Source organism: Choristoneura fumiferana, chromosome Z (assembly GCF_025370935.1).
Source record: "Choristoneura fumiferana chromosome Z, NRCan_CFum_1, whole genome shotgun sequence".
In the NCBI taxonomy this organism is placed as follows: domain Eukaryota; kingdom Metazoa; phylum Arthropoda; class Insecta; order Lepidoptera; family Tortricidae; genus Choristoneura; species Choristoneura fumiferana.
This window is the reverse complement of record NC_133472.1, coordinates 30,577,172-30,603,746: the sequence shown is the minus strand read 5'-3', so window position 1 is coordinate 30,603,746 and position 26,575 is coordinate 30,577,172. Positions and strand designations below refer to the sequence as shown.

The window sequence follows — 26,575 nt, the reverse complement described above, 5'->3', positions numbered from 1 at the left end:
CATCGTAAACAGTTCGACAAGCCATCAAAAACATTACAATGTTTCTGGTTGCTAAATTGTGACGTAATATGACATTATTGTGTTCATTATAACTTCATTGTCTGTATGATGATTTCATTGCAAAATTAATTTCGATTTGTGATTACAATTTAGCTAACAGTCGAAGGAGGTGACGGTAAAAACAATTGCGGCAATAGGTTTAACGAACGAGAAAATCTTTTACCGAATAGGTGTGAGGTTACACGAGCATAATGTGGCAAGTACAATTTTGACATTTGCCATTTGAGAACCTACAAATACGTATTATTAAATAAAAGTCAAATTGTTAGGGAGGCGGTGGTGGTGGATTGGAGCTGCTTATTTCAATTTATCAGCTACTGTATAGAATACATACCTATATCTTGAAGAGCATGGAAGTTGAAGTGGCAATGGCTTTTAGGCTACATGGCTTGGAATGCAGAGGCCTTACTGTCTAACGCACTGCAAATCTCAATTATCATTTCATTTGTCATACGGTTTAATAATTATTATAATTATTTATTTATTTTCTTCTACACTACGCAATGAGAGCTAAATTATTTTCTATAATTAACCTTGTGTGGCGACGTAAGCTTAGCCGGGACCCATTATTTGCCTTTTGCCATAAACTCGGGATACTTTCTTGAATCCAATTTGCATTAGAATCCTTTTTTCGCGTAGAAAAATAAAGGATAATTAAAATAAAGGAGTTCCAGTAAAACAATGTGGCCCGACTAATGTGCTCCGACTGAAATAAACGCAAATCTGTTTTGCAAATTATTTCTGTGATTTCCTTTTTTTTATTTCATTCTCCTTACATTGTCATCGTCCCATTTGTTGGTATTTCTCTGTACATCGAATATCATCATCATCATTCCAGCCTATATAGTTCCCACGCGGGCCCAGTGCGGATTGGGAACTTCACATACACCATTGAATATGAATAATGTATAAATAAATATCGAATATGTGTAAATAAATATTTCTCTTTCTCTCTTTTTTTCTCACTACGAGTACATTGTGCAGCATTAACTAAGAAAGAAAGAAAAGAAAGAAAATATTTATTCGTGACAAACATGAGAACAATGAATAAAAGAAGTAAAAAGAGACAAAAAAAAAATAAGTTATGCATGTCACGAAATGGTCCCAAATCAGCAATCTGCCGGTCTTGCGAACGGCGCTGGTCTTCCTTTGAGACCATCTGGTCATCATACATTAAATAAAAAAAACACAATAATACAGTAATACAGTGAAACCGATACAACTTGAGACACTGAACTTGAAACACTGATTTTGAATCATGATTTAAATTTCACCTTGTATTTGCAACGGGATGTTATGCCTGTTTGGCCAAATATATTACAGTCATGTACTTTAAGGAACCATTTTAGGGAATTGAAACAAATTACCTTGCCATTCATAGCTCTATCTTTAAGACGGGTCTGTTGACGTTTCTATGTCCAACCTGTTCTGAACTATATTGTGATGAATCAAAAGATAGATAATGAAACAAGTGAACGCAAAGTGTGAGCGAAGTGTCTCCAATAATTCAGCTCGGGTAAAAATGATTTCGTACTTCCAGCGTAAAAGCCGCATTTTACGCAGCACCTGCTCTAACACCTGGGTTATATAGTCGTCATTGTATATTGGATAACATTTTTTAATAAACAAATATTAGCTATCGCGCCAAAAATAAGCGAAATTAAATAAAAAAGACCTAACATAAACAACATAGATAACTTACAAAACTTTGATAAATCTAACCTTGTACAGTTTCGGTATACTTAAAACAAAAATCAACTGATTGCAAAGTATTATGGCTGTATCGGAGTATATTCGGAACAGAGTAGAAGTGATCTCTAATAAGATGGGTTGTTGTCGATTATATCGATACAGTGGGGCACTATGCAACAACAAAGCAATACTGCGTGAGTTCAGCAGTAATTTACGATTAATACAGATGCTGTATACAAATTCTTTGTATGCTTTTTACAGTCCGTACATGTATTGCGATGCACCAGCAGTAATAAAACACCTCATTCCCAGTAAAACTGAGGGCATTTAGCCTCTGACAGGCTGATTGTTCAACTGCCTTCGGTGGCCCTCCGTCACACCGTGCAATATATCACGCCTAGTTAAACCACAAAATCTGCTGATTTTTAGTCCCATTGGAAACAAAAAAACAAAAATATATATATATATTTATTGTAATACCTTGTTTATATCCGAACCATATCCTAACAAATCCAGAATTTTGTAAAAAATCAATACATCAGCGTGAAATCCCCAGACGAATTCAGTATGACTGATATTTTTCCCTCGAATAATAATATGGCCGACTGGGTTTGTAATACTAATGAGCAGCATCTGGTTATCGATCTCATTTGATAACCAATCGTCGGTTGAACTAAAAATCGCAACAGGAGTGCTTATATCTTTCAGGTTAAATACTGAATCCTTTTTTCCAAACTTATGGAATTTCTTATTTTTAATCAACTGAGCATAATGCAGAATTGTATTTGTCGAACCGCCTGCGGGAACGTGATAAAGAAGCCGGGCAATAAAATTTGCATCTCTAGAGCCTTCTTGCAATAAGCTACCGCTAAAAAACAATAGGGAATTCATACAAAGCATTGTTATTTTCTCGCAGAATTTTTCCGCCATGCATGAAGGAACTTGTCTCGTAGGCATGAATTCTCCGTCACCCAAGAGTTCTGTTATTAAAACTTCCGGAGGATTAGCCATTATAGGCGCCATCATCTTCATGGGACCGCGTGTGTGGGTCATAATTGCTAAAGGAGCTAGCAAAATTGCTAATCTAAAATATTCATTATATTTAGGCTCGGTGGACAGTAGGGCTAAAAGAGCAGTTGCACCCATCGAATGTCCAACGTAATTGATCCCTTGAGTAGTATTTGTCGTATTCCTGATGTAGTGTAAAATGGCTGGTAAATCGTATTCTCCAATCTCTTGCCAAGAAAAGTTCCAAAATTGCCTGAAGTCAGTGTTTATTGATACATGGCCTCGAGAGTAGCAGTTGCCTCTTGCATTTGCCAGCCAAACATCAAAACCTGCGTCTGACAAAAGATATGGGAGAGATTTATCAGGTCCTAGAAGCAACCAGTCCTCTGAGCTCCCCAAAAGCCCGTGATGAAGCAGCACTATCCGGTGGCCAGTCTTTTCTTCCTTGGCTTTCCCCGTGGATATACGATGTAATGTGAGAATGTAACCGTCTCTGGTTGTAACGACGTGCGAGTCCAGTATCCGTCGGTGAGCCATATTAAACTGCACGTTTTGTGTTTCAAGATCCTTGGGCCTGTACATTCGCATAGCTTTATTTATATCTCGATTTACTGGTGGAAGCCCTTTATCTCTTACGATATTAGATCTTAGGAAATGCGAAAAATCCATTAGATGTGACAGCAAATTGCCTCTTAGTTCATGGAGTTGATCGTACATAAAATCTAAAAATGTACAATTAACATTTTGATAACTGTTCAACAAAATAATAAACGCTATGAGTACTTTATACATGATGAATTCGTCAAAATTTGTACTTGCTTCACTGAATATTCAGTCATGTATGCCGTTGATTAGTTTTCGACCCATATTTATATGCCGAAACAATGAGACTTTCCAAGTGTGCATTTCGCATCAGTGGCTATAATATTGTTGTAATTCATAGTTGAATGTGTTATAAAATAACACTGACCGCTAATCAATGGTATTTAATCTAAGTCGTCAGGTGTTTAAGAAATATCGTCCCGCACTTTTTCTATGTATGTAGGTACCTAACATTAAGTATTATCCGCTCCTAGTTTTGAACTGATTCAGCATATTTAGTACATAAAGTTCAAAAGCTCTGCGCTAAATAAAACGTCTAACCTCGGAAAATTAGTTAAATTCATGATTATCAACTTCAGGGTGGTAGACCACATATTTGGCTGATGGTACCTACAGGAAAATAAACTCAGTCAGTAAAACAAACCAGCAAACGATTGGCTTAAGATATCTTAATTATTACTGCGCGGTATATTTACGAGTATAAGGAAAAAATATTTTCTTTATTGTACAAGGTTAACTCTGTATAATAATGCCCATGGTGGTACAGAAATAGTAATTTAGCCACCTTTAGAAGACTAATCACGTTGCAATACACTTAACTTCGGTACTCGTACGTACAGTACACTCAGCTAACACATGCCTGTTCTAATTCCTGTGTTTTTATTTCAAAGAAGAACACGTAGTATTTGAAAAACAACAAAGAGTTTGTAGTAATTCCCATACGATTATGCGGAAAAATTAAATATACCAACTTCGCGTAGAAGTTTCTCGGTTCTCGCCCGGTTCGGGAAAACTTTCTTTCTTAACGACGTAAACAATTTAAATCTAATGCAATATGCAGACCGCGCCGGTGACTCCCGGCTCCCGCCCGCGCCCCTACCTGCGTCCTTATAAAAAATTCACCCTTAATTCTGAGCCCGGAGCGTTCAAAAAACTTTAGGTGGCTCACTACTCCGAGATATCTCCGCAAACTACCTATTTCGTGGAGATTATTTTGCTTGTTATGAGCACTTTCGCCCTTTACGCTCCCGTGCCTTACTATAGTGATGCGATTTTTATGTATTAGTACGGCCACGGTACATCTTATGCCGTAAACATAGTAAATAAGATATTGATATTGCTCTTAAGACGTGCTTGCTATGTAAAATTGATTAGTACGGATATACCTACGTATTTTTGATAAGTATGAGTAAACAGTTTTGAGGAACAAAACTATTTTAGATTTTATACCTAGTTTATTTTCCTGGTGGCAATAAAAATCTTAATTAAAGTCTTTTGAAAGTAAAGAAATATGTGTATAGAAGTAAATAAAACGGCAATCCTGAAACGAGAGAAAGGAATAGCAATCTCTTGCAAATACCCAAATGACAGTGTTATAGTAAATATGTGGCGACTCACTTTCACGTTTTAAAATATTTTATGAAACCATAGCTTAACTGCGTATTTAGATATTTTTCAACACCGATGTTCAAGTCACGATGACCAACATTAAGTAATTCAATACGTTCGTAACCACAACAATTCGTAACTAATTCACTTGTATTATTTCCCCATTTTTAAAAATTGTAAGACTTAAATTCATTTATTTATAATGATCAGGATATTTTACATAGCTATGGGACAGGGTTGTGAGCATTATCACCCAAGGACACCCGGGATACCTACCAGAGGACTGCAAATATGTTGCTAGCCTATTAGGTTGTCGGTCGGTTTTATTAAAATAAGCAGTAAATATATTTGATGTAAATCCATCTTAAACTGGGCGTTATACGTCGTTATATTAAAAATAATAAATAATTTATTTAAAAAGTGACTAGCTTATGGTTTGATTTAATAGGTTAGCATAACTAAAATTTCATTTTCGCACATGTATGAAAATAGTTTGTTTTGAGAGTTCCATTCTTCAGATAATACAGTGGGAACGGCGACCATTCATAGTTGAGGCCAGTATTGTATCGGTACTGCGCCACTTGGGTGTTCCTTCACTCACGCGTTAGGAAAAGTACGCGCTAAGTAGTTATTCATCGAAGTTGTAGCCGTTTTTCCATTACCATTCTATTAAGCAGTCATATTAGGAGATTCACTTCGGAATGAGAGATAATAAGCTGGAAACTCGTATAGGTACAGCTTTATTCTAGTGTCCTAAATGTTGTCTCAAAGGTCAGTCATAAAATCTCGTGTCCGCGCGTCGTAAGTTATTCAAGTTCAAATGTCAAAATAGACAGTTTTTCGCGCTTATCTCGGTTACTATAGCTCCAGTGATGTTATATTTATTACAAAATTGTAAAACATTAAACTTGGAACAAATATTGTGTTAAAAAAAATACGTACGTCCAACGGTTTTTGAGATAGAGGGCACAGAACCCGCAGCGCTTAGCCATATTGACTGATGCAACCTAGGTCAATCGTGGATCTCAGTGAATAAAACCTTGTATAAAGTTTTAGGTCATTGGAATATCATTAACAATAAATAGATTGACCCCTTCTGATTCCCTAAGTGACTGGATTAAATGTCCGCGATGCAAATACGAAAAATTGCATGAAGCAGCACTTCATACGTGTAAGTCTAACAACTGATCGGTGCAATGAGGGCTATCGCGAATGAATTCGCCGCTAGAGGCGCTAGTGTAGCGTGAGGTCTCCGAAATGTCAAATCTCATAGTTTTTGGGTGAGCTACGCGGGTTTATTTATAATTAAAATTATTTTGTGAATATTTTGCATTACCTGAAATTAATTATGGCAATTATGCGTTACGGGGCAATGAATGTCTGTGTTTTGAGACAGTTTTGTCTTTCGGAAACTTTTGTCCTCCTTTTTTTTCGGAACAAAACGGGACTAAGCAACACTGTGGTTGCTGGATATTTTTATGGTACGGTTTTAAGGTGTATTAAATATGATTTTAATCTAAACTTTGTTTTAACGCCCGTAATAACAGACTCTGAAAGCCACACTTAAAAACCTCACGCAACAGTGCGTCATCTAGTGAGACAAAAAACGATAGCCCTCATTACGTAACATGTCGGTAATACACTCATCGGCACAAAATTTTGCCCGCTTTACATATAAAATTACCTATTACTGCATACATTTGAGGGCCAGATTTTTGCCGCTCAGTATATTTCATTTCTTTGAATTTAAACTTATAATATGAATCTTATAAACTAAACTGAACAGAAAGTAACTACCTTCGCGATTTGCACATAATGGGGAATGTCTGAAAAATTTAGAAACCCTTGAAACTTTTTTTATCGATAGGAATAACCTTTCTAATTAACAGGAAAAATATCAGATTTTTAATGTACACAATGGTACAAAATGAAACAATTTATTTTTCCTTACCTCCATATTACGACAGTCCCGTCGGTTACGGGTTGTTCCATAGTCCAGAATAAAAAACATAAAAAAAGAATTTAAGCGTCTTTGACTCGATCGTTTTGACAGGTGACAATCTTTACCGGGCCGTATAGTACTGACATGGATATACCGACCCTTCATGTACACACCCATAGAAACTGACATGAGCTTCTATGGGTGTGTAGATGAAAAACAGGGTCGGTATTTCCATGTCGGTATTGTAAAAAGTGTCACCTGTCAAAACGATCGAGTCAAAGACACATAAATTCTTTTTTAATGTTTTTTATTCTGGACTATGGAACAACCCGTAACCGACCGGACTGTCGTAATTTGGTGGTAAGGAAAACTCTTTCATTTTTTTAAATTAATTGATGCTACTTAAAAATCTGTTTTTTTTTTCTGTTAATTAGAAAGATTATTCCTGTCGATAAAAAAAGTTTCAAGCGTTTCTAAAATTTCCATCTATTACCCATTGCATGAGCATTAGAGAAACAGAAATATCACGAGTGCATAAAACGCGACCACGCATATGTTTAAAAAGCCATATATATATATATATTCGTTTTCTTAACTCAGTAGTCCATAACGAACTTACCTAACTACTCAAGAAATGCAGAGATGGTGGATTAAAAAGGATACCATCTTATTGGTGAAAACCGCAATCTACTAAAATTAACAACGGGGGAGGCGATAAAGCGGCGACATCGATTGTGGAAGAAAACAGACACGAAAACATATCTAAACACATTCCTCTTATTATTTGATTTGTGAAGTTTATCTTTGTCTGAGGCCTGTGTACCTAAAACAGATTAGGCATAAGATAAAAAGGTGTAGCTGTACAATATCCTTAAGTTTTTCAATAATCAAAAGCAATTTTCTTGTTTCCGTTGTAAGGTAGGTAATTTGTTCTGATTACTTAAGTTAATCTTTACATTTAATGAAGGCCAAAACTTAAGCTGTTTCACAACTTCAAAATCATTTTAGTTCTTGATAAAAATACGTGAGTTAGCTCATTGGATACAGAATGACGTCTGGAAAAAAATATTTTTAAGGATTTTACAACACATGAAAAACTAAGATAAAAAAAGTTTTATTCAAAAATATATTTTTAAAGAGAACAAATTAAAAAAAATAAGTCGTAGAATTGTAGCTCCATTAATTATAATTTTAATTTGACGCTGAATATAGGTCTCCGCACGGCATTTACGATGGTGCATCACCGCCGATGAAAGTAACCCACCAAATAGAGATCAGCGGAACCATTATTTTCTAGAATCTAGGAAATGTGTTTAGCAAATGAATTAAATTATCTAGATCCTTTAACTGTAATAAATTATAATGAAAAAAAAAATCATCCACGAAGGATTAATCATCGTTAAATTAAATTGATTAATAATTGAGCTACGTTTCCAATATTTTGGATTTCTTAAATCTTTGAGAACCTTTTTTAATTTTAAACCACTTTTGATTTATAGACAAAAAACTGTAGTAAACTTTTGGACCTTAATTTGTAAAGAACTTTTACGACTTTTGCGTGGTGTAAACTTTTCTAGGCCTTATTCCGAATCCAGTGAGATACGGCCACGGGCGTTAATTTGGGACCCATTTCGTGAAAAAAATCCTTTGAATTGTCATACAAAATGACAGACATTCGATCTTAAGTGGGTCTCAAATCAACGTAGTAATCTCTAAGTAGTCTGTGCCAGTGAGCTCTAACTTATATTTTCATTTATATTAAGGATCTTGAACTTGTGACTCAGACTAACTACGATCTTGAAATTGATACTTTATTCTGAGGGTGCCGTTCAATAGTCATACAAACTTTTAGCATAATTAAATTTTACTACGTTCAATAATCATAATATTCATTTAGCATAAAAACGGATTTCATATTATTACCAAGCATAAGCTTTAAATAACATAACATTAATTGGACGTAACAACAACTGCTTTAATGCTTATATTCAATAATTTCATTTTGAATATTCGGTTAATCATATTATAATTATTAAAACCTATTACAACATTTAGAATAATGATTAGACTTATCATGCGTGCTAAATGCAAAAAAAAAAATGTTTTTGCGAGCGTGCGAAGCGAGCATTTTTGCCAGGTGTTCTATACTGTTCGATCCTTATCCTAGATGTTTGTATAAAAAATATTTATTATGAACTTTGATTAAGTATGCTGCATGACTATTATACAGTACTTTGATATTCGGCAATTTGTTTATATGCATATTGTTTTTATACGTTCTCAATATTTCGACAGATTGAAATTCTGAAATTTGTGTTATGAGAAATGAAAATTCGCAAATCGTTCTTATGACAAACATTACACACCCTTATTCTGATAATAAATCAAACAAAAAATCTTAATGCAACTGGTAGTTTCTGCAAACCCAATAATTTTTTTATTGAATCAGGCGTTACTTTGCGGAGGTCCATATCAATGAACTAAAATAATTTCCTTGCTCACCCGCGACCTTACGATAGCTAAGCTTATGCAAAATATGCGTGTTCATGCAGTTCCTCCACCTCCACACTGTAAGAACACACACAAATCACACAAACCCATCTATCACCACCACCACACTACACTGACGCGTTTCGAACTCAACCAGAGCTCATCTTCAGAGTGACACAACCGTACACCATGCTACCAGTTGTTAGACTAACGAACCACAACCACCGTTTTAACTTGTCACTGTAACTCCCCAAGTACCCACATACGTTTTATGAAACAAAACAAAACTACCCACAAATTATTAATAATTTTTTTAACCGTCCTTCAAAACTACCTTGATTTTTATTTATTTACTGTCAAGGCATGTTTTATTAACTTGCGGGTGAGCAAGGAAATTATTTTAGTTCACCAATAAATTCTGTTTAATTTGTGTGTAGAGCATTCTAAGCATTTTTAACTTTATTAGGTGGGCGAATTTTTCTTACGAATGATCGCGTAGAGTATTCGTGTATTATATATTTTGCTTGAAGTACTTTTAAGAGTATTTTCTGATAACCTACCTAAGTACGTAATATAAATACATACAGTGAGAGGCTGAGAGGCAGACTCACTTGTACGCATAATTCAAGGAATCGTTTATCAACTTTATATACGTATTGTATCCCAATAGCGCTTGTTATTTGATTTGCTGTGAATTTCAATCAGTGCCTACTAAGCTCTTGATGATGTTGCTGTGAGCAAGCAAAAGTACTTACCATCATAAAATACTTAAAAAAGCAGTTAAAGGTTTCCTCATATTTATATTTAGCTGTAGGTCTGGTATATTGATCTGTAGTTGTGTTAGTCTTTTTTATCCAAATAGGAACAGAGCCTTTTGTTTTCGGTTTCAAAATTACACACCTAACTTGTGTTTACAAGATAAATGAACAAAGAGAGTATTATGAAAAACAATAAATGGCTTACCTGTACGCCGAGAGAAATATACCAGATCTAGCGACCGACAACTCATGCAAAATGCAGCGGCGCACCTTCCCCTCCCCTCCGCCTCCCAGTTATCCCCCCATTTATAAATGATTCTGGCTCAATTTCGTTGGTGCTCGCTCGCTGGAATACTGTTTGACTTGTGGACGAACCGGACCCTACTGAACTGTACAGATGACTTGAGATGATATCTACCTTTTGTATCCACGTGACTGAAAATAGGGGTTAGCATGATATTTTTTTAGGATGGTACCATCTTACTTGCTACTTCTGTTGCTTATGTCCTGGTTTTATAGTCCTGCATGCCACGAAACTCAGACTATAGTATTTATTTACTATATAAACACATTTGTGCTTCCATTGTTGTGTTCCAGCGTGGAGCATAAAACAGCCAGTGAAACTACAAGGGCAAAAAGGCACCATATTATCAGATTAGCGATGTTGTGTAAATGCCTCTGCCTAGCGTTGCGGGTGTCTAAGGGCAGGTGACTCACTTAATTGCTTATATTCCTTCCCAGTCTCATAAAAATACCTAAGGGGAAAAAGCAGTATTAAAATGAATCATAGCGCTAGTAGACTAATGACAAAAGCAATGTCAGCAGACGAAATTTTGAGCGTACCGAGAAAAACAAACAAGCGCACAGAGCTAATTTAGTAAATTACCATTTCTAGGTGGATATTCCGACTCAGTTAAATAGTGAGGGTATCAATCGGCTGCCAGGCTGAACGCTGCTTGAATAGCACGGAGTTACCTATGAAGCTAATCAATATCGAGCCCTAAGATTAGAGAATCCATTGACACTGCGGATATTGATTTAGCTAATACCTATCTAGAATTAATACCTTGAAAAAGTTATCCGTAACATTTACCGTGAACCAGATTCCGCACAAAGCTTTAATATACATAAATGAATGTGCAAGGAGCAGGACATATCTGCAAACCTACTTCCGCCATCGTCTGTGAAGGAAATTGAGTTAAGTAATGCCAACTATCTACAAAATGTCCAGTGCAATTGGTTTGGTCATGTATACTTACTTATATAATTCCTCCTTTAGTCAACGGTAACATAAATAGGCTTGAAAAAAGTTGTAATAAGTTTTAAAAAATCCTTCACTGTTAAAAAAATATTAAATTTATCTACGGGTCTGGTCTGGATCATCAGTTTATTTCATTCATACTTAAGTGACTTATAAATCTGCTATGGTTTTATTGTACGTTTAAAAGAAATATTTTACTAAAAACTTTCACTCTTAACAATGGCATCATTTTTTTATTCACAGGCCCTGCTAGAAGCCTTGCACCAGTTTGATATGTTATGAATCAGAACAAAAAGCAGGTACATGGTGTTTATTAGATAGAGGTACGTAGGTATATGGACCAAAGAGTACTTAGTTTTTGGATCCCGTATCCAAAGGGGTACTGCCGGTGTCCGTTTGTCACAGAGTTGTAAGCATTCTTTGAATCTTGATAGATAGAACCTTGAAGTTTAAAGACTATGACCGCTATAACATCAAATAATAATACTAAACACAATACGTTTGCAAGAAACATGTTTTTTTTTCCTTATAGGGGTAGCCCTTCGTCGTGCACGACACGTGTTCGACTCTATGATAACTAAGCTGGTCTTTTGTTGTTTATTAGGCAAATTTATTTATAAAAAAACAAATAATATAATAATAATTAACAGAAATAAATAAAATAGAACTAAAACTAACTTACTCTATCCTAAAAATCGATATCTACAAATATCACCCAAGTCGCTGCTATAGGGCAGGGTGCCCATAAGGCTGGCTGCGTTTCCTCGTTGTATGGCAAGTTTGCACATACTTTTATGAATTGTCTAGAAAATTTAATTAATTATACCTCCTTCACAAACAAGACTCAAACGAGTGATATAATGAGGCTAGTTATACTTGTTATAATCATAATTATTTGACTTTTCTAGGAATTTTACCTTTCTATTTTTAATTATTAAAATCACTTGGGTACCTACAATCGAAATAAATGAACATCGAAAAATTTCTATGATAATTTTATGATAACGGATGCACCCTTATCCTATCCTACTTACTTAATATTATACCTAAATGTGAAAGTTTGTGAAGATGTTTGGATGTTTGAAGGTTTGCATGTTTGTTACTGAATCACGCAATAATGGCTGAACGGATTTACATGAAACTTGGTGTACAGATAAACAAAGATCTGCATTGAGACATGGGATACTTGATATCCCGGTAATACGTTCCCTTGGGATAATATTTTAAGTTTAAACAAGAATAGAGGGCACTTTCCACGAACTCTGGCGTATGTAACTCAGCTCTCAAGGTGACGTGACGTGTTAACTTTATTTGCAATCAGTAGATGGCGTTGTGCGAGTGAACGTTGTCCTTTCAAATTGTTACCGGAACCTTTTTCAGGCGTGTTCAGGCCAAACTTTAAGACATCGTGTAAGTGAACTGTTAATCGTCATTGTATATTTCTAAAATTGCACGGGCATAATACGACTTTACAACAGTTAAGTTAAGATGGCATTAAGCTGTTTCTAATGCGGGCGAAGCCGCGGGTTAAGGCTAGTGATTATTATATTTCAACTACAATATTATTTTCATTCTAAGTTCGAAAATAGAGCCAAGCAATATTTTTCTCAGCAGGCGAAAAGTGTCTAAGTAGTAATTATAATACTAATCTGGGCTAAGTAGTAATAATAATAGTAAACTCTCGGGGAATAAGCTAAATTAAATACATACATTTTTAGGGGAACATAAAACATTCGCGTAGAGCGACAATTGCAAGTAAAGCCCGCTAACAGATTTTTATCTATTTTTTTTTTGTCAATGAAAGTTCAGCCTTCATTTTAATGTCATATTTTAGAACCATGCTTCATCAAAGTAAAAACGGCATTGATTTCACTTCATAAATTGGAAGCCTGATGTTTTGTGCGAAGTTTGTTGGTTTCAAGTCAAAACTTTAATTGCGACTGAGTGCAATCTCAAATTACACCCCCTTAAAGTTTTCGACGCTGCATTTCTTCCAATTAAGTCCCAACTTAGACCTTCTCGTAGAAATAATAAGGGTAATTAGAAGGCTTCTTACTTCATCCTTATTGCTATCCTAAGAAGTTGTTTAAAATTAAAACTTTGTTTCGGGTTTCTCGACAGATACATCTTTTTGTTATTTGTATTGTGTATCTTACCTAGGTATGTTATTAACGAAATCGTGGTAACCTTGAGGTTTGAGGTTTGTAAATCTGGTTTAATTAGGACTTGTACGATCGGCTCGCATTTTAAATGAGTCAGATAGGACGACAGATCATTAGAAGAAACTATGACTTGAAAGTCTTGAATTGATAGAGGTTTTACATATCCAACATCAATACATGGAACACTTACTTTGAAGAAATTTGTATCATTGATTTTTGTTAAAAATAAAATTCTTTATTTAGGTATTAATTTCATAGAATAACAAATCAAATATTCTTTATTCTTATATTATTTAGTTGATATAAAAACTTATTACAAATAAAAACATTTCGAAATTCTGCGAAATTTCTGTCTGTGAAAGAAGGGAACACCATACTAGCTCCCACTAGTTACTATTTTCCAGAGAAGTAGATTGAATTAGGTATGCATTATTAGCTTGGGTAATAAAAAACTTTTATTTAATAATTATAGTTAGGCATAGGCAAAGTTACATTAAGTATGCGAAAGTAACTTTCTGCGTAACTAATTTATGCGTAAGTAATGTTCTGCCTAAACAATATTCGGAATTCACAAATTATGCGTAAAGCCCATTCGGGGTGCGCCAAAGATCATATAAAATTGCAAATTCGATTATTGAAACTTCGAAAATTTATCTCATACAATTTTACATCCTAATGATCATCATACATTTTTATTTTAGATAATAATCATTGTAACTCCGAATTTATTATATTCATAATGTTATTCAACATAAATACCTTTATTACTACTATTTACGTATAAATCATTATTCAATATATCGATTTCAGGCAATAACATTTGGTATTATAATTATATATTTTAAAACATACATTGGTTTATAAATGCAAGTAAATTCAGAATAAGGAACTAAAAAAAGTAAGCCAGAGAAGCCAGTTAGGTTAGAATTGAGACCTTTGCAAAATATAAATGCTGCCATAAAATGGATTAGGTTAGAACTGCGACCCTCACAGAACCGAAATACTTCCAGAAAAGTGGGCTAGGTTAGGTTAGAACTGTGACCCTCACAGAATCGAAATCCTACCAGAAAAGTGGGTTAGGTTAGGATAGGTGAGAACTGCGATGATTGAAATAAGTTTTTAAATAAATAAATTCTCCCAAATAACATAAAAAATCGAAATATGTATCATTGTGAACAATAATAAAAATAAATATTTTGAAAATATATAACGAACAGTTTTCGGAGAAATGATGATTATGATTACAAAGCGGTATTGTTATAAATAATCGAATAAAAAAATTATATATGAGCCAATATGGACCCGCCCATTCGGCTTACATTGGTTATACGTAAGAGAATTCTGCGTAAACTGTTAACATATAAAATGTAAGTATTTATGTATATAAATATTTATATAAATAAATATGTATATAAATATTTATATACATAAATACTATTATGCGTAAACAGGTTATGCAAAATAGAATTAAGACATAAAAAATATGCGTAAACAAGGGGAACCATAGTTTACCATTCATGAACCTTGTGCAAGGTCCGCCCGGATGCTACCACCATCTTGCTCACTAATCCTGCCGTGAAGCGTGGAAATTATGTTCACGGCTTTTAAGAGATGAGAATTGTCTATTTTTACTATTTTCAGCTTTTTTACACTTAGATACTACTAACACCCGTGTCCCGTCCCGATCGCAAAAATAGGTAGGTACTTTAACAAAACATTTTACTTAACTGCCTTTCACGTTGTAGCTTTATTTTGCAAGCGTCTTGACGTTCATCCTTATTTTGTTTCTTTACCTAAGCGTAATCTTTTAATTGATATAACTCTACTTCTGTTTTACTTTCAATAGAATATACATCACCTGTAATATTCATTAACGTAACCGTCTAATAACGACTTTTCAGGAGAGTAGTCCAAAATGTAAAATATGTGTGTCTGTGTGTCTGTCTGTGGCACCGTAACTCTTAAACGGGTGAACCGATTTGAATGCGGTTTTTATATTATTTGAAAGCAGGTTTTTTAGCGATGGTTCTTAAACATGTTTTATCAAAATCAGTTGAGCCATTTTTGGGATATTGAATTTTGAAGTGACAATGTCGGAGGTTTTCCAACTTTTTGTTGGTTAGGTTAGGATATCAATTATGAAACATAGCTGACAGATAATAAAAAATACCTGTAAGTATGTATAAAAATAATTTATATTCAACTTAAAATGACCCAAGGGTGAATATTGAAATTATTACCGGGGGGAAAGGGAGCGTATGCCTGGGCTACGATAATTGGATCGACACGACGAACCAAATTAGTTTGTGAAATATGCATAACATTACAAGATTTGCCTTATTTGCCAGGCTATTATTAGGTATTTTTAATTATTCAAATGTTTTGGACGAAAGTTAGGGGAGCACTCCTGCTTGAATTTAAAAGCGTTATTAGTTTTATACGGACATCATTACGTTACAAAATGAATAATGGAGTTTAATTAAATGTGTCATTAATTTATTGTGGATCTTGTACAATAGCTGGCCCAAACGTAAACTAAATAGTTTTAAGGGGTGTATTAAAAATAATTTGCATTTTTATTGTATGTTCGCCTTTATATAAAACTAGCTCTTGCCCTCGGCTTCGCCAACGTGGAATTCGGTTATCGCGCTGTTCCCTCGGGAACTGTGCATTTTCCGGGATAAAAAGTAGCCTATGTCACTCGGGCCCAAAAACTATATCTACGCCAAAAATCACGTCGATCCGTCGCTCCGTTTTGACGTGAAAGATGGACAAACACACACACTTTAGCATTAATTTATAATATTAGTATGGATTAATAAAGCGTTCTACATATTTTCGCGGTACTCCCATTTCTTTCAAGTGAATTCATAATTAAATTTGATCTTGATTGAAAATATTGACAGCCGATCTACAGGTCGTCAATCGTTTCGTCACGTTTTACTTAATTAAGTACATGATACTGCATTTCCGACCTCGTTCGCACTTCACTTCATATTGTTTACTGTACCTGACGGTGTTGTGGCATATAACAACCTAGAGCAAACAGCGAAATTTTGGAGTTCTCTCAAAACTTTTGAGTGTTCAAATAAAATAAAGAGTTCATAATGTGGATGCCCGCTTTGACCCTTTGACTCAATGATTCCGGTTGTTCAGCTGCGAAGTTGCGACTAAATGCAGATAGCAAATTATGATGAAGAAGGTAAAATTTTACATGTGATTGGCACAAAATTAGTGTTTCTATGTCAGTTACTGCTGGACAATTATAATAATACACTAGCTTTTGCCCACGACTTTGTTTGCGTAGATTTTTATATTTACACAATACTTCATAGGAATGAGGTTAGTTAATCCCTTGTAGCCTCAATGCGTTGCGAGACTTTTGCGATATATTAGTTTTTTTTTCGGGAAGGCATGGATGTTGTTGTTTTTTTTTTTAATATGGCTCAGTCCATATATTATTATGCCGTTGTATGGTTAAAAAAAACTAGATAACAAAATATGAGAGGTAATGGTAGATGAACGATGACCAATAGTGTGAAATTGAAATTTTAAATCTTTAAAATTTGATCACGTCACGTTGCGTTTATTGTGTCAGTGTAATCAAATTTGACACAAACGTCATATTTTTTGTGATATCTTACCAAACAAAACTGGAAATTGAATATAATAACTAATTGCTTTTTAAACCACCAGCATGCCTCTCCGACGACTTATGCAGGGCCAGCGTAACGACATTTTGTCTGCGAAAGGCATTTTGGAAATGGACTGGACAGCGTTGACGCCGTGTCAACGCGAGTGCGTCTCACGTTTGGGTATGACCATCCAGCTGGAGCAGGAAGCGTACCTTACACAACACCCTGAGGTTATTCCATTTTACCGTAAAGCCCAGTTTAGGCCTGTAAGAAAAACCGTGTAAGTTTCCTTACATTGAAAGGTCATACAGCGAACGTGCTTATAGTGGTCAATCGAGCAATTTGCACGATCTTGCTTTCATATCTATACTGAGGATTAGGCTGCGTGGAGCACTGAGACTTTGGATACCCCAATAACGCCTTCCTTGAGAACATAAGAAGTTATAGAATCTTGCAATCAAGATAGTTCTCGATGATATCGAAAATCGACAGCTTGGAATAGTATAAGCATTCACTTAGTATATTCATAAACAGTTCTAAATTATCCTCGGTTGATTACAATAGACGAAATCAGAGGCAATGCGGTTAGAAAATAAGTCTACATTCAAGATCATTGAGACATCTTATAATATGGCGTATTGTATGTATAGCTTTGAAACACGTTTTATTGTAAGCACGAGACTCGTTACTCAAGCGATGAGTCTCGAAAGGCTTGCTCTGCGATCGTTGCAAAATGTCCAATAAACTTATCTAAAGTCTTTAAAACCACATTTTCTTCTCCAATTACATTTTGCAATGGCCAATACTTAAATAAACATTTGCTTCCAGATAATAGCAATGTTGGAAATATTTATTGCTAAAATAGTGAACTGTTCAAAACGAAGAGAAATTCTGAAAGCATCCGCTCTACACTTCACGCAACCATTTCCGCCTCTAGACGAAGAAATAAGAAAGCGGCTCGGAATACCAACCACAGGACCTTATACAAAAGTAATTTATAATATTCATTTGTTTAACCTTCATTACTGCCATCTTCTTTTCGTTGACTATCGGATTTTTAAGATTGTAATTTATTATATTTTATATGAAAATAAGGTAATTTAAAGTCCATTAGAATATTAGATAGTTTCTCTAGTTTGACCTACTTACTCACCAACTTAACTAACAAATTAAAAACAGCTTGTGACAATATCACGGCAAAAAGATTTTGTCCAGTCACCATTCAGCAGCAGAAGTCGAAGTGGAAGTGCAGAAGTGGTTATAAACCCTGGCAATACAGTCGTGTATTTGAGCTCAACGTACACTCATCCACAAAATTTATTAATACTTGTCTTTGTAGGATAATATGCCCCCATTTTACTATGAAGATGAAGAGCTGAAAAATGATTTAAAAAATATTATCACCAAACATTACCCACCTGAACCATGGAATGTTCCCACCCCTATACTTTCGACTCCGAACACCCTATCATCGTCTTTCATTTCCATTATAACTTCAGAAACGACGTTGCCTACTCCAGGTAATAAAATAAACAAAATATTATTAGAAAAATGTTAAAACCGCCCTACATAGTAGTCTTTTAATTTTTTAAATAACCTTAACTATACTTGTTTATTTAGCAATAGAAATGACCACACAATTTAGACCTTTATTAAATATTGAAAAATACTTTGATGAAATGAGTAACGACGAGTAACAATGAAAATTGGTTATTTTTTAAAGCTTTTTTCGATAAAAAGACAGATCTAGATTGTTAACTCATCACACCACTTTTCCTAAAAAATCGAAATACAAAGAAACCCAATATCCATTCTAGTACTGACTGCATGAGATATAAATGTACTACTTATTCAATAAGACGACACTGTAATTAATTTGTATTGTTTTCACTAGAGCCTGTTAAAACTCCTGATCCGACGCTGTCTGAGGTCATGTTCGTAGTCGTCTCTAATACAGTAGACAAGGCTATATACAGTCGGGTAGACGATCTAGCTTTGCGATACGACACGGCGTACGTGGAAGTAATGAAGGCCGTGGAAGAGGCCATGGAGATACCTGTCGAAGTTATCAAGACAGACATTGCTGAGCTGTTCTTCGGTGCCTATAACATGTTCGAGATGATTATTACAGAGAAAGAAAGAATAGGTACAAGCACTTTTATGACACGTTATTTATTATTACAATCCTGTTTCATATTTTATACTAGTATCTTTTTGATCCGTCCAACCATTACATAAATATTCTTTATGTACCATCAGCCAAATATGTGGTCTATCACGCTAAAGTTGATAATCGTTTGCACGTCATAAAACAATAATGCCTATAGACGTGTCTGTCAACTTAAACGTTCGACTTTAGCGACATAATCATTTGATAGGAACTTTATTAAAAATTGATAGACCACTTATTTGGCTGATGGTACCTAATTGTAAATATATACAATGTATCAATATTTATTGACAGCTGCTGAAATTGCTTGGGAAAAAAGGATGAGGAAGAAACTGAAGAGAACTTTAAGACGCCAAAAAAACTTCAAAGGTAAGACAGTAGGTACAGTCGAGTTCATAAACTTGTGAGCAAAAATTAGTTCAAAAATATCTGATCACGCTTTACGCCGTTAACAATTGAGTCGTGTTCAGATATTTTTGATCAAATTTTTGCTCACAAGTTTATGAACTCGACTGTACAATGTTAACAAGTCATAGAAAAGTTGACGTAAAGTTTATTGTGCAAGTTGTATATAAACCTTAAGATACTTCATTAAATTATGTACTTATTTACTGTAGCCTAACAAAAAACAATTTGGATTTTACTCGTTGATTTAGTTTTCTACATTTTGATCCAATACAAAAACGTATTTTGTTCTTATAAACTATATTATCGCTAGTCTATGGTCCGAATTCGACATACTTGTCAAAAAATGCATTTAGACATTAAACTAATAAATAACTGATCCTAGTATACTTACGAGTAATGCGTGGGAATTATTAATTCAAAACTGTCTGAAGCTGGTGCTAGTGGCAATGTCGGATAAAGTTATGTACCTACTGATATATACTATTTTATTGTGTTACGAGCAGCAGATCCTTGAGTTTAATTCACTGATTGTTCTGAAACAACGTCCTTTTTTAATATTGTCAATGCGAAGTACATTATGTTAGTGCAATTTTAACTTGTTTTTTTAACTCCTCTTGCAGGAAAAAAATTAAACACTAGGTAGGTATATTTAATTTTATCCAGCAGTCGGCTTAGCATTAGTAGGCTTTTATTTTGACTACCTACTTCATGACTAGTTTGTGTATGTTTTCCGAGTTTGTAGTAAAACGTAACAAATTTTGACACGAGTATACATACATTGAGACTTAGGGGCTGTTTCACCATACATTGATTAGTGTTAACTGGCGGTTAGGTGTGATGCCGTCTCTATTTGCTTTGTTCGAATAGACGGAGACGGCATCACATTTAACCGTCGGTTAACGCTAATCAATGGATGGTGAAACAGCCCCTTAATGTTCAGAAAAGCCGTATGAAGAAAATGCAATATTGGGTATGGCAGTTGAGGAGTCGGCCCAAATTGCGCGGATTAGTTAAGCGCTATGTGCCCACGTTTGAGGTAGACAAGAATTGCAAAGCAGGAACTAATTAGAGGCAGACCATTGCCAATTCGCGATCTCCACTCGAGAATTTTTCGGCCCGAACGGCCATCTGTTCTCCGTGCTATATGTCCTGCCCATTGCCACTTCAACGAGCTAATTCGCTTGACTATGTCGGTGACCCTTGTTCTTCTAAGTATGCCTCATTTCTGATTCGATCCCATAGAGAAACCCCAAGCATGCTTTAGCTCTCCCCGCATATAGCTCGCTGAACAACTTTGAGCTTGTTATAAGACCTATAGTGAAGCACCACGTCTCGAATCCATATGTCATCACTGGCAACACTTAGGTAGGTAAATGAAAAAATAGGTAAATAAAAAGAGCAAATTTCGTCGGAGTCGTTTAAGCTGTTGAATAAATGTACTAGAATTGTCCGCTTAAGAATATAAGATGCAAATAAATACACAAGAATTGCTTGTTTGAAGACACAAGATTAACTTGAATTCCTAAATATGGATATGAATCATAATCATGAAGAAGCCATATGTTAACGTGTGTTGTATGTTGTGTATGTGTGTGTGTGTGGTATGGCTCCAGCCTTCTATATACGTTATGAATAAGGAAATATTTTACTTTATAACTCAGTTCCGCAGCTTCAACCTCTGTAATAATAGCATGAGAGAAAATCTCTAACTTTTCAATAACTCTTAGCTACACGGAGAGGGTGCAATGAAATTGAAAATTACACCGTCGATCGCTATTAACCCGAGTATACTTTAAAACTGTTATGGTTAGCAGACTTACAATAAAAAAATAAAAATTGTTATTTATCTTGTTCATCCCATAACCTAAGAACGACTTAACCAATTTCATCCATCTTTTTAAGTTAGTTAATAGTTGCATTGAGAAGGAAAAAAATTAAGAAAACTTTTCTAATGTAACCTTAGCATATTAATATTACAGCCGCTAGGACTAGGGACATTAAATTTGGCGCGACGTGGCCTGGAAATACACGATATATTTTTTGGCAATTCCCATGGGAATTACTACGAATTCAATTGCTAGACCTGATTATTTACGCATATGAAGCCGCGGGTAATGGTCAGGTAGTTGTATATAATCATAGAAATAAAATAAATAATGCGGCTGTATATTTTAGGTTTTATTTTGTAAAGAAAAGACTTCCTGATGTAGTTGCAATAATGTGGCAATTTTAGTTTTGCCACTCAGGAGTTGGTATTCCTCTATTTTTGAATTCAAAAGAATACATGTAAATATTAAGAAGCCAATCTTAAGTTGTTAAATGAAGTTTTTTTTATTTTATTTTTACTGAAACCCTGAGGTACAGTTAAGTACAAAAAGATTGATACTGCCAAAGTTAGGAAAATTTGTATACACGACTTTATTGGCTTAATATTTAGGTCCTGTATACATATTTTTGTTACTCTTGCCATGTCGATGTCTTTATGACTACATACTGTAATTACTTTTTAAAACTAATTAAAATAAACCACAGGTTACGAAACACCGCCGACACCAAAAAGCGAAATCTCTTCGCACGAGAGTTACAAGAAGCCCCCGCCGCGCCCGTGCAAGTGTCATCCTCAATTTGGATACAATAGGTTCCCGAAGGTAAGGTCTCTTTGGATACAAGATGTTCCCGAAGGTAAGGTCGCTTTAGATACAATAGGTTCCCGAAAGTAAGGTCGCTTTGAATACAAATAGGTTCTCGAAGGTAAGGTCGCTTTAGATACAATAGGTTCCCGAAGGTAAGGTCGCTTTGCATACAATAGGTTCCCGATGGTAAGGTCGCTTTGGATACAATAGGTTCCCGAAGTGAAGGTGCAAACAGTAAAATAACCCTCCTTCGGGCAGTCGGGTAAAAAAAACCTAAGTGGGTGTTGTATTGTCGCCGCGGTTATGGTTTTTATAGTATAACTATTTGAGTATTTCCTAAATTGTTTCGCTGACCCAACTACCACTTAGTAGTGATTTATTTCTTACTATAGCTAACTTCATCTAACTTCCCACTTTTGCGGGATAAAAACTAGCCTAGTTGTTCAATGATAGCTCTCTGTTAGCTTTCTCTCAGCGCAGCTTTCTATTAGTAGAATTTTTCTTTAGTTTAGATATTCCCAGTATTACTTCTAGACTAGTTTGGTTAATTCATACGAATTCTTACAAGTGGATGTGACGTTCTGGGAATCGAAACTGAAAATACACCAATTTTTTTAACCGGTTATGGAGTTTCGGAGATTACCTCCCTCCATACAAATAAAGAAATACATGAAGTTTACCTCTTCATTATATTAATAAATAATAATAGCTATTGCCGTCTATCGCGAAGAATTCGTTTATCGCACACTTTCAAGAACAACTATTTTTTTCGGAATTAAACTTATTCCTTTTATTTATTCTAATCTTCGAAAATATGGTGAATACAAAATTCTGTGGTAATCGGTTCGGTAGTTAAGACGTGAAAGTCGAACAAACAAACTTAAATTTACATAATTTGTAATATTATATTAAGGATCAGTACTTCATCGGCAAAATTATCACATATTCTATGAAAACCGGCTAGGTATGTCAAAGAGAAAGCCTCGTGATTTGAGTATGAAACCCTAGAAATACTGTAGGTATGCATTAGCTCCTAAGGCATGGTTTATTTCGAATAGTTGTTAACTAAGATTCTTTAGACTTTGTGGACCTTAGGATCTACTTGAGTACATTTTTTGTCACAAAGCATTCTTGGTAACAACGGCATTCCGGAGATCCACAGGGTATATAGGTATGCTGCCCTGATGCCAAGATAGCAATCTCGTTAAGGACTCATCTCAATAGTATTCTCCGAAATAACTAGTGAATATTTTTACCACTTTAAAATGTGGTTAAATTAATTATGGCGATCATTTAAAACTTTAATGCTACATTTTTTATGTTATCTAGTGATCACTTTTACATATCTTCTTTGATATATTATATGTATATTGCAATTTTGCGAACCTTTGAGGAGTTTTGCATCTTCAGTGAAGGTCATAAATAAAACGTACGTTACCGAGATGACAAAAATATCAATACACCTTTATGCCAGTAAGCGTAAGGTTGCCAGATAGTTACATATATTTATACTCTCGACTGAACATAGAGCTTTTTTATGAATTTATTTTACTTCACTGTTTATTTATTTACTTCATCGCTCACCGTTTTTTGCGCTTATACTTGTTCGCAGGCTTACACATATAGCCAAGCTGATAAATAATTCAAATTCCAAATCATTCACCCAGGATCGTTTCGGCATTTACCTTCCGCGCGAGGAGCAGTTCGGCAACGAGTCCGTGACGGCGCCTCCTGCGATGGCGGAGGAAGAGCCCGCGGAGGAGCCCGCGGGAGCCGCCGCCGGAGCCGCCGCCTCTGTCAAGAGCGGTGCGTCCTCCGTGTCGCGCAGCAGCAAAAAAGTTGTCGTCAAGTAAAAACGATGTATCTGGGATATTAAGTGCCTCAACTCCAAGAAAATTGTTCAATGGAATCGCACTCAAAATACCCGATAATTGGCTAAATCGGCAGGCATATGAATAAATATATAAAAAAACATTTTGTAATTTCATTTACTTAATTATTTACTTGGTAGGTTTCAAATCATTTTATTCCCGATGAATCCACCGTAAAACTTTCTCACAGGGTTATATTGAATTCCCTTGTCAAGAAATGCGATGACACTTTGACTTGTTCTGTAAAATTCCAGCGTTATATATTCGCTGGGTGGAAGTACTAGGTGGGGGTAATAAAATATATCGCAGCGCTCATAGTGGCCAAAAGTAATAATAATGTAGGCTATGTCATCTGTCATACGAGTATAGATCTGTCATTAACAAAGCAATTTGTTTAGACTTAACTACCTTATTTTAGTTATAGATGTTTGTTTTATGATGCGAGCTTGAATTATTGAACACAGTCCCTGTTTTGTTCTTAATTCCTCTTCATCCCGGACATGTCCAGCACATATCAACAATTTTCCTTTTGAAACGGTTTGTGGTTGAAATTTTATTTGAGTGATACTCACAAACCCGGTCTTCAAAAAGATTTGAAAACCATATTTAAATTATTACTAGCGATAGAAGAACAATTATATAAGTTTACTATTAATTAAAGAAAGCATTAAAGTAGCTTTATCTTTTTGTTTTACAGTAAAAGTACGACTAAACATGAAGTAATCAAAACCTGACATAACCAAAATAAAACCCCGTTTAATTATAGACGATCACATGGCCTAGTGGTTGGAGAACCTGACTACGAAGCTTGAGGTCCCGGGTTCGATTCCGTCGGGGCAGATATTTGTATGAAAAATACGAATGTTTGTTCTCGGGTCTCTATCTATATAACTATATTTATCCGTTGCTTATTACCCATAACACAAGCTTTGCTAACCTTACTTTGGGACTAGGTCAATTGGTGTGAATTGTGCGTGATATTTATTATTATTATTATTATTAATTGTAATGACCAAAAATTAAATCCCAACCCTTTGTCCACCCAAAAATCACTATATCACAGTAATTTTGTAGTATAAATTAATACGTGATATTTTTGATTTTTGTCACAAAGACGCGATGAAATTTCAAAACGTCAGAGCCTACAAAGTTGCCGACGCTAGGTGGCGCTGATGTCGTGCACAGAGCCAATAGTAGACAGGGAGATGGTGACACAAAATATTAGCTCATTTGTGTACTTATGGCGGTTCTTCAGGGGTCTAATTACGGAATGACAAAAAAGAAAATGATGGTCATAGCGCTGGTACCGGCGGCCCAATCGCGTGGGCGTTAATCGAACGTGTCGGATAAATAAATCGTTATTCCACAAAAATGCTTGTATTTTCCGATAGTCGATAAAAAAAGAAGTAGGCGGTAGCGTAATGCCATACTTCTCCGGTGAGACTTACAGCCCGCCATACCGACGCGAATACCATAAATAAAATAAAAAACAATTCAACCATTTGTACCACGCTAATTTTTGCGCAGCTAATCATCGTCGAGTAGCCGTAGTAAGGTGATTTCCGTGAATGGCTACATGGCTACATTTCCTTACATGATCTTATTCCTCCATGTCCATTTTGCCAACGGACTTCCAGACGGGGGGAGCGTCTTCACCCTTGTTTAGTTAGTGTTCCGTTAGCCAGCACGAAGCGGTTTGCTTCATCTTTCATTATTCGAACTGCTATGGAATGGAACTCGCACCCGTCGTCTGTATTTCCGGATAAATACAATCTAGGGCTCTTCAAGGCTAGAGTGAATAGGCTGTTAATGACCAGTGAGATACACCTTTGGCCTCATCTACACTTATCATCAGGTGAGATAGGGGTCAATCACGGTCAGTTTTATGTAAAAAAATTGGTGGTTGTGTTTCTATCCAGTATGTAGACAAAATTCTAACACACGCTGACACTGTATTGTAGGATATCACGATATGTAGTGGGATATTATGTCAATAGTTAGTGCGCTGAAACCAAACCGCACAATAAGCACCTATTGTTTCTGTGGGGTTTCGGTAGCCTCTCAGTCGTTCTCGGAAAGATGTCATACTATGTACTCCATAAAGGGAAGGAAAACAATCTCTTATATAGGGGGATACTTGCAAAATTTTCCTGCGGTAAATAACAGTTCCAAATCCCTCCAGTGATGCTAGCGTAGTATAGCAAGATCTATGAAATAATTTAGAATATATCCTAAAATAACTGCTTCCCATCTAGGTTAAGGTTAGGTTAAACG

At 35.4% G+C, this 26,575-nt stretch overlaps 2 protein-coding genes across 6 annotated transcripts in view; one reads left to right on the top strand and one right to left on the bottom strand.

Annotated features, from left to right (window-relative positions):
- The window catches only part of LOC141439424 (uncharacterized), a 49,272-nt gene extending 24,899 nt beyond the window's left edge, over positions 1 to 24,373 (top strand). For 2 of the 5 annotated variants that reach the window (XM_074103713.1, XM_074103730.1), the window contains exons 2-8: positions 17,281 to 17,449; positions 18,048 to 18,209; positions 18,559 to 18,739; positions 19,114 to 19,365; positions 19,684 to 19,758; positions 22,330 to 22,445; positions 24,098 to 24,373. In XM_074103713.1, coding sequence (XP_073959814.1) covers positions 17,282 to 17,449; positions 18,048 to 18,209; positions 18,559 to 18,739; positions 19,114 to 19,365; positions 19,684 to 19,758; positions 22,330 to 22,445; positions 24,098 to 24,283 — 1,140 coding nt within the window. In that variant the 5' untranslated portion in view covers position 17,281 and the 3' untranslated portion in view covers positions 24,284 to 24,373. Of the gene's footprint in view, positions 1 to 11,648; positions 11,722 to 16,700; positions 16,787 to 17,280; positions 17,500 to 18,047; positions 18,210 to 18,558; positions 18,740 to 19,113; positions 19,366 to 19,683; positions 19,759 to 22,329; positions 22,446 to 24,097 lie in introns of those variants that run through there. The other 3 variants (XM_074103724.1, XM_074103718.1, XM_074103735.1) reach the window with 3 other exon arrangements.
- LOC141439417 (lipase 3-like) lies at positions 1,025 to 3,583 on the bottom strand. Its single transcript, XM_074103706.1, has one exon. The coding sequence runs from the start codon at positions 3,550 to 3,552 to the stop codon at positions 2,221 to 2,223; it is 1,332 nt and encodes a 443-aa protein (XP_073959807.1). The 5' UTR covers positions 3,553 to 3,583; the 3' UTR covers positions 1,025 to 2,220.
- Positions 24,374 to 26,575: the final 2,202 nt, after the last annotated feature.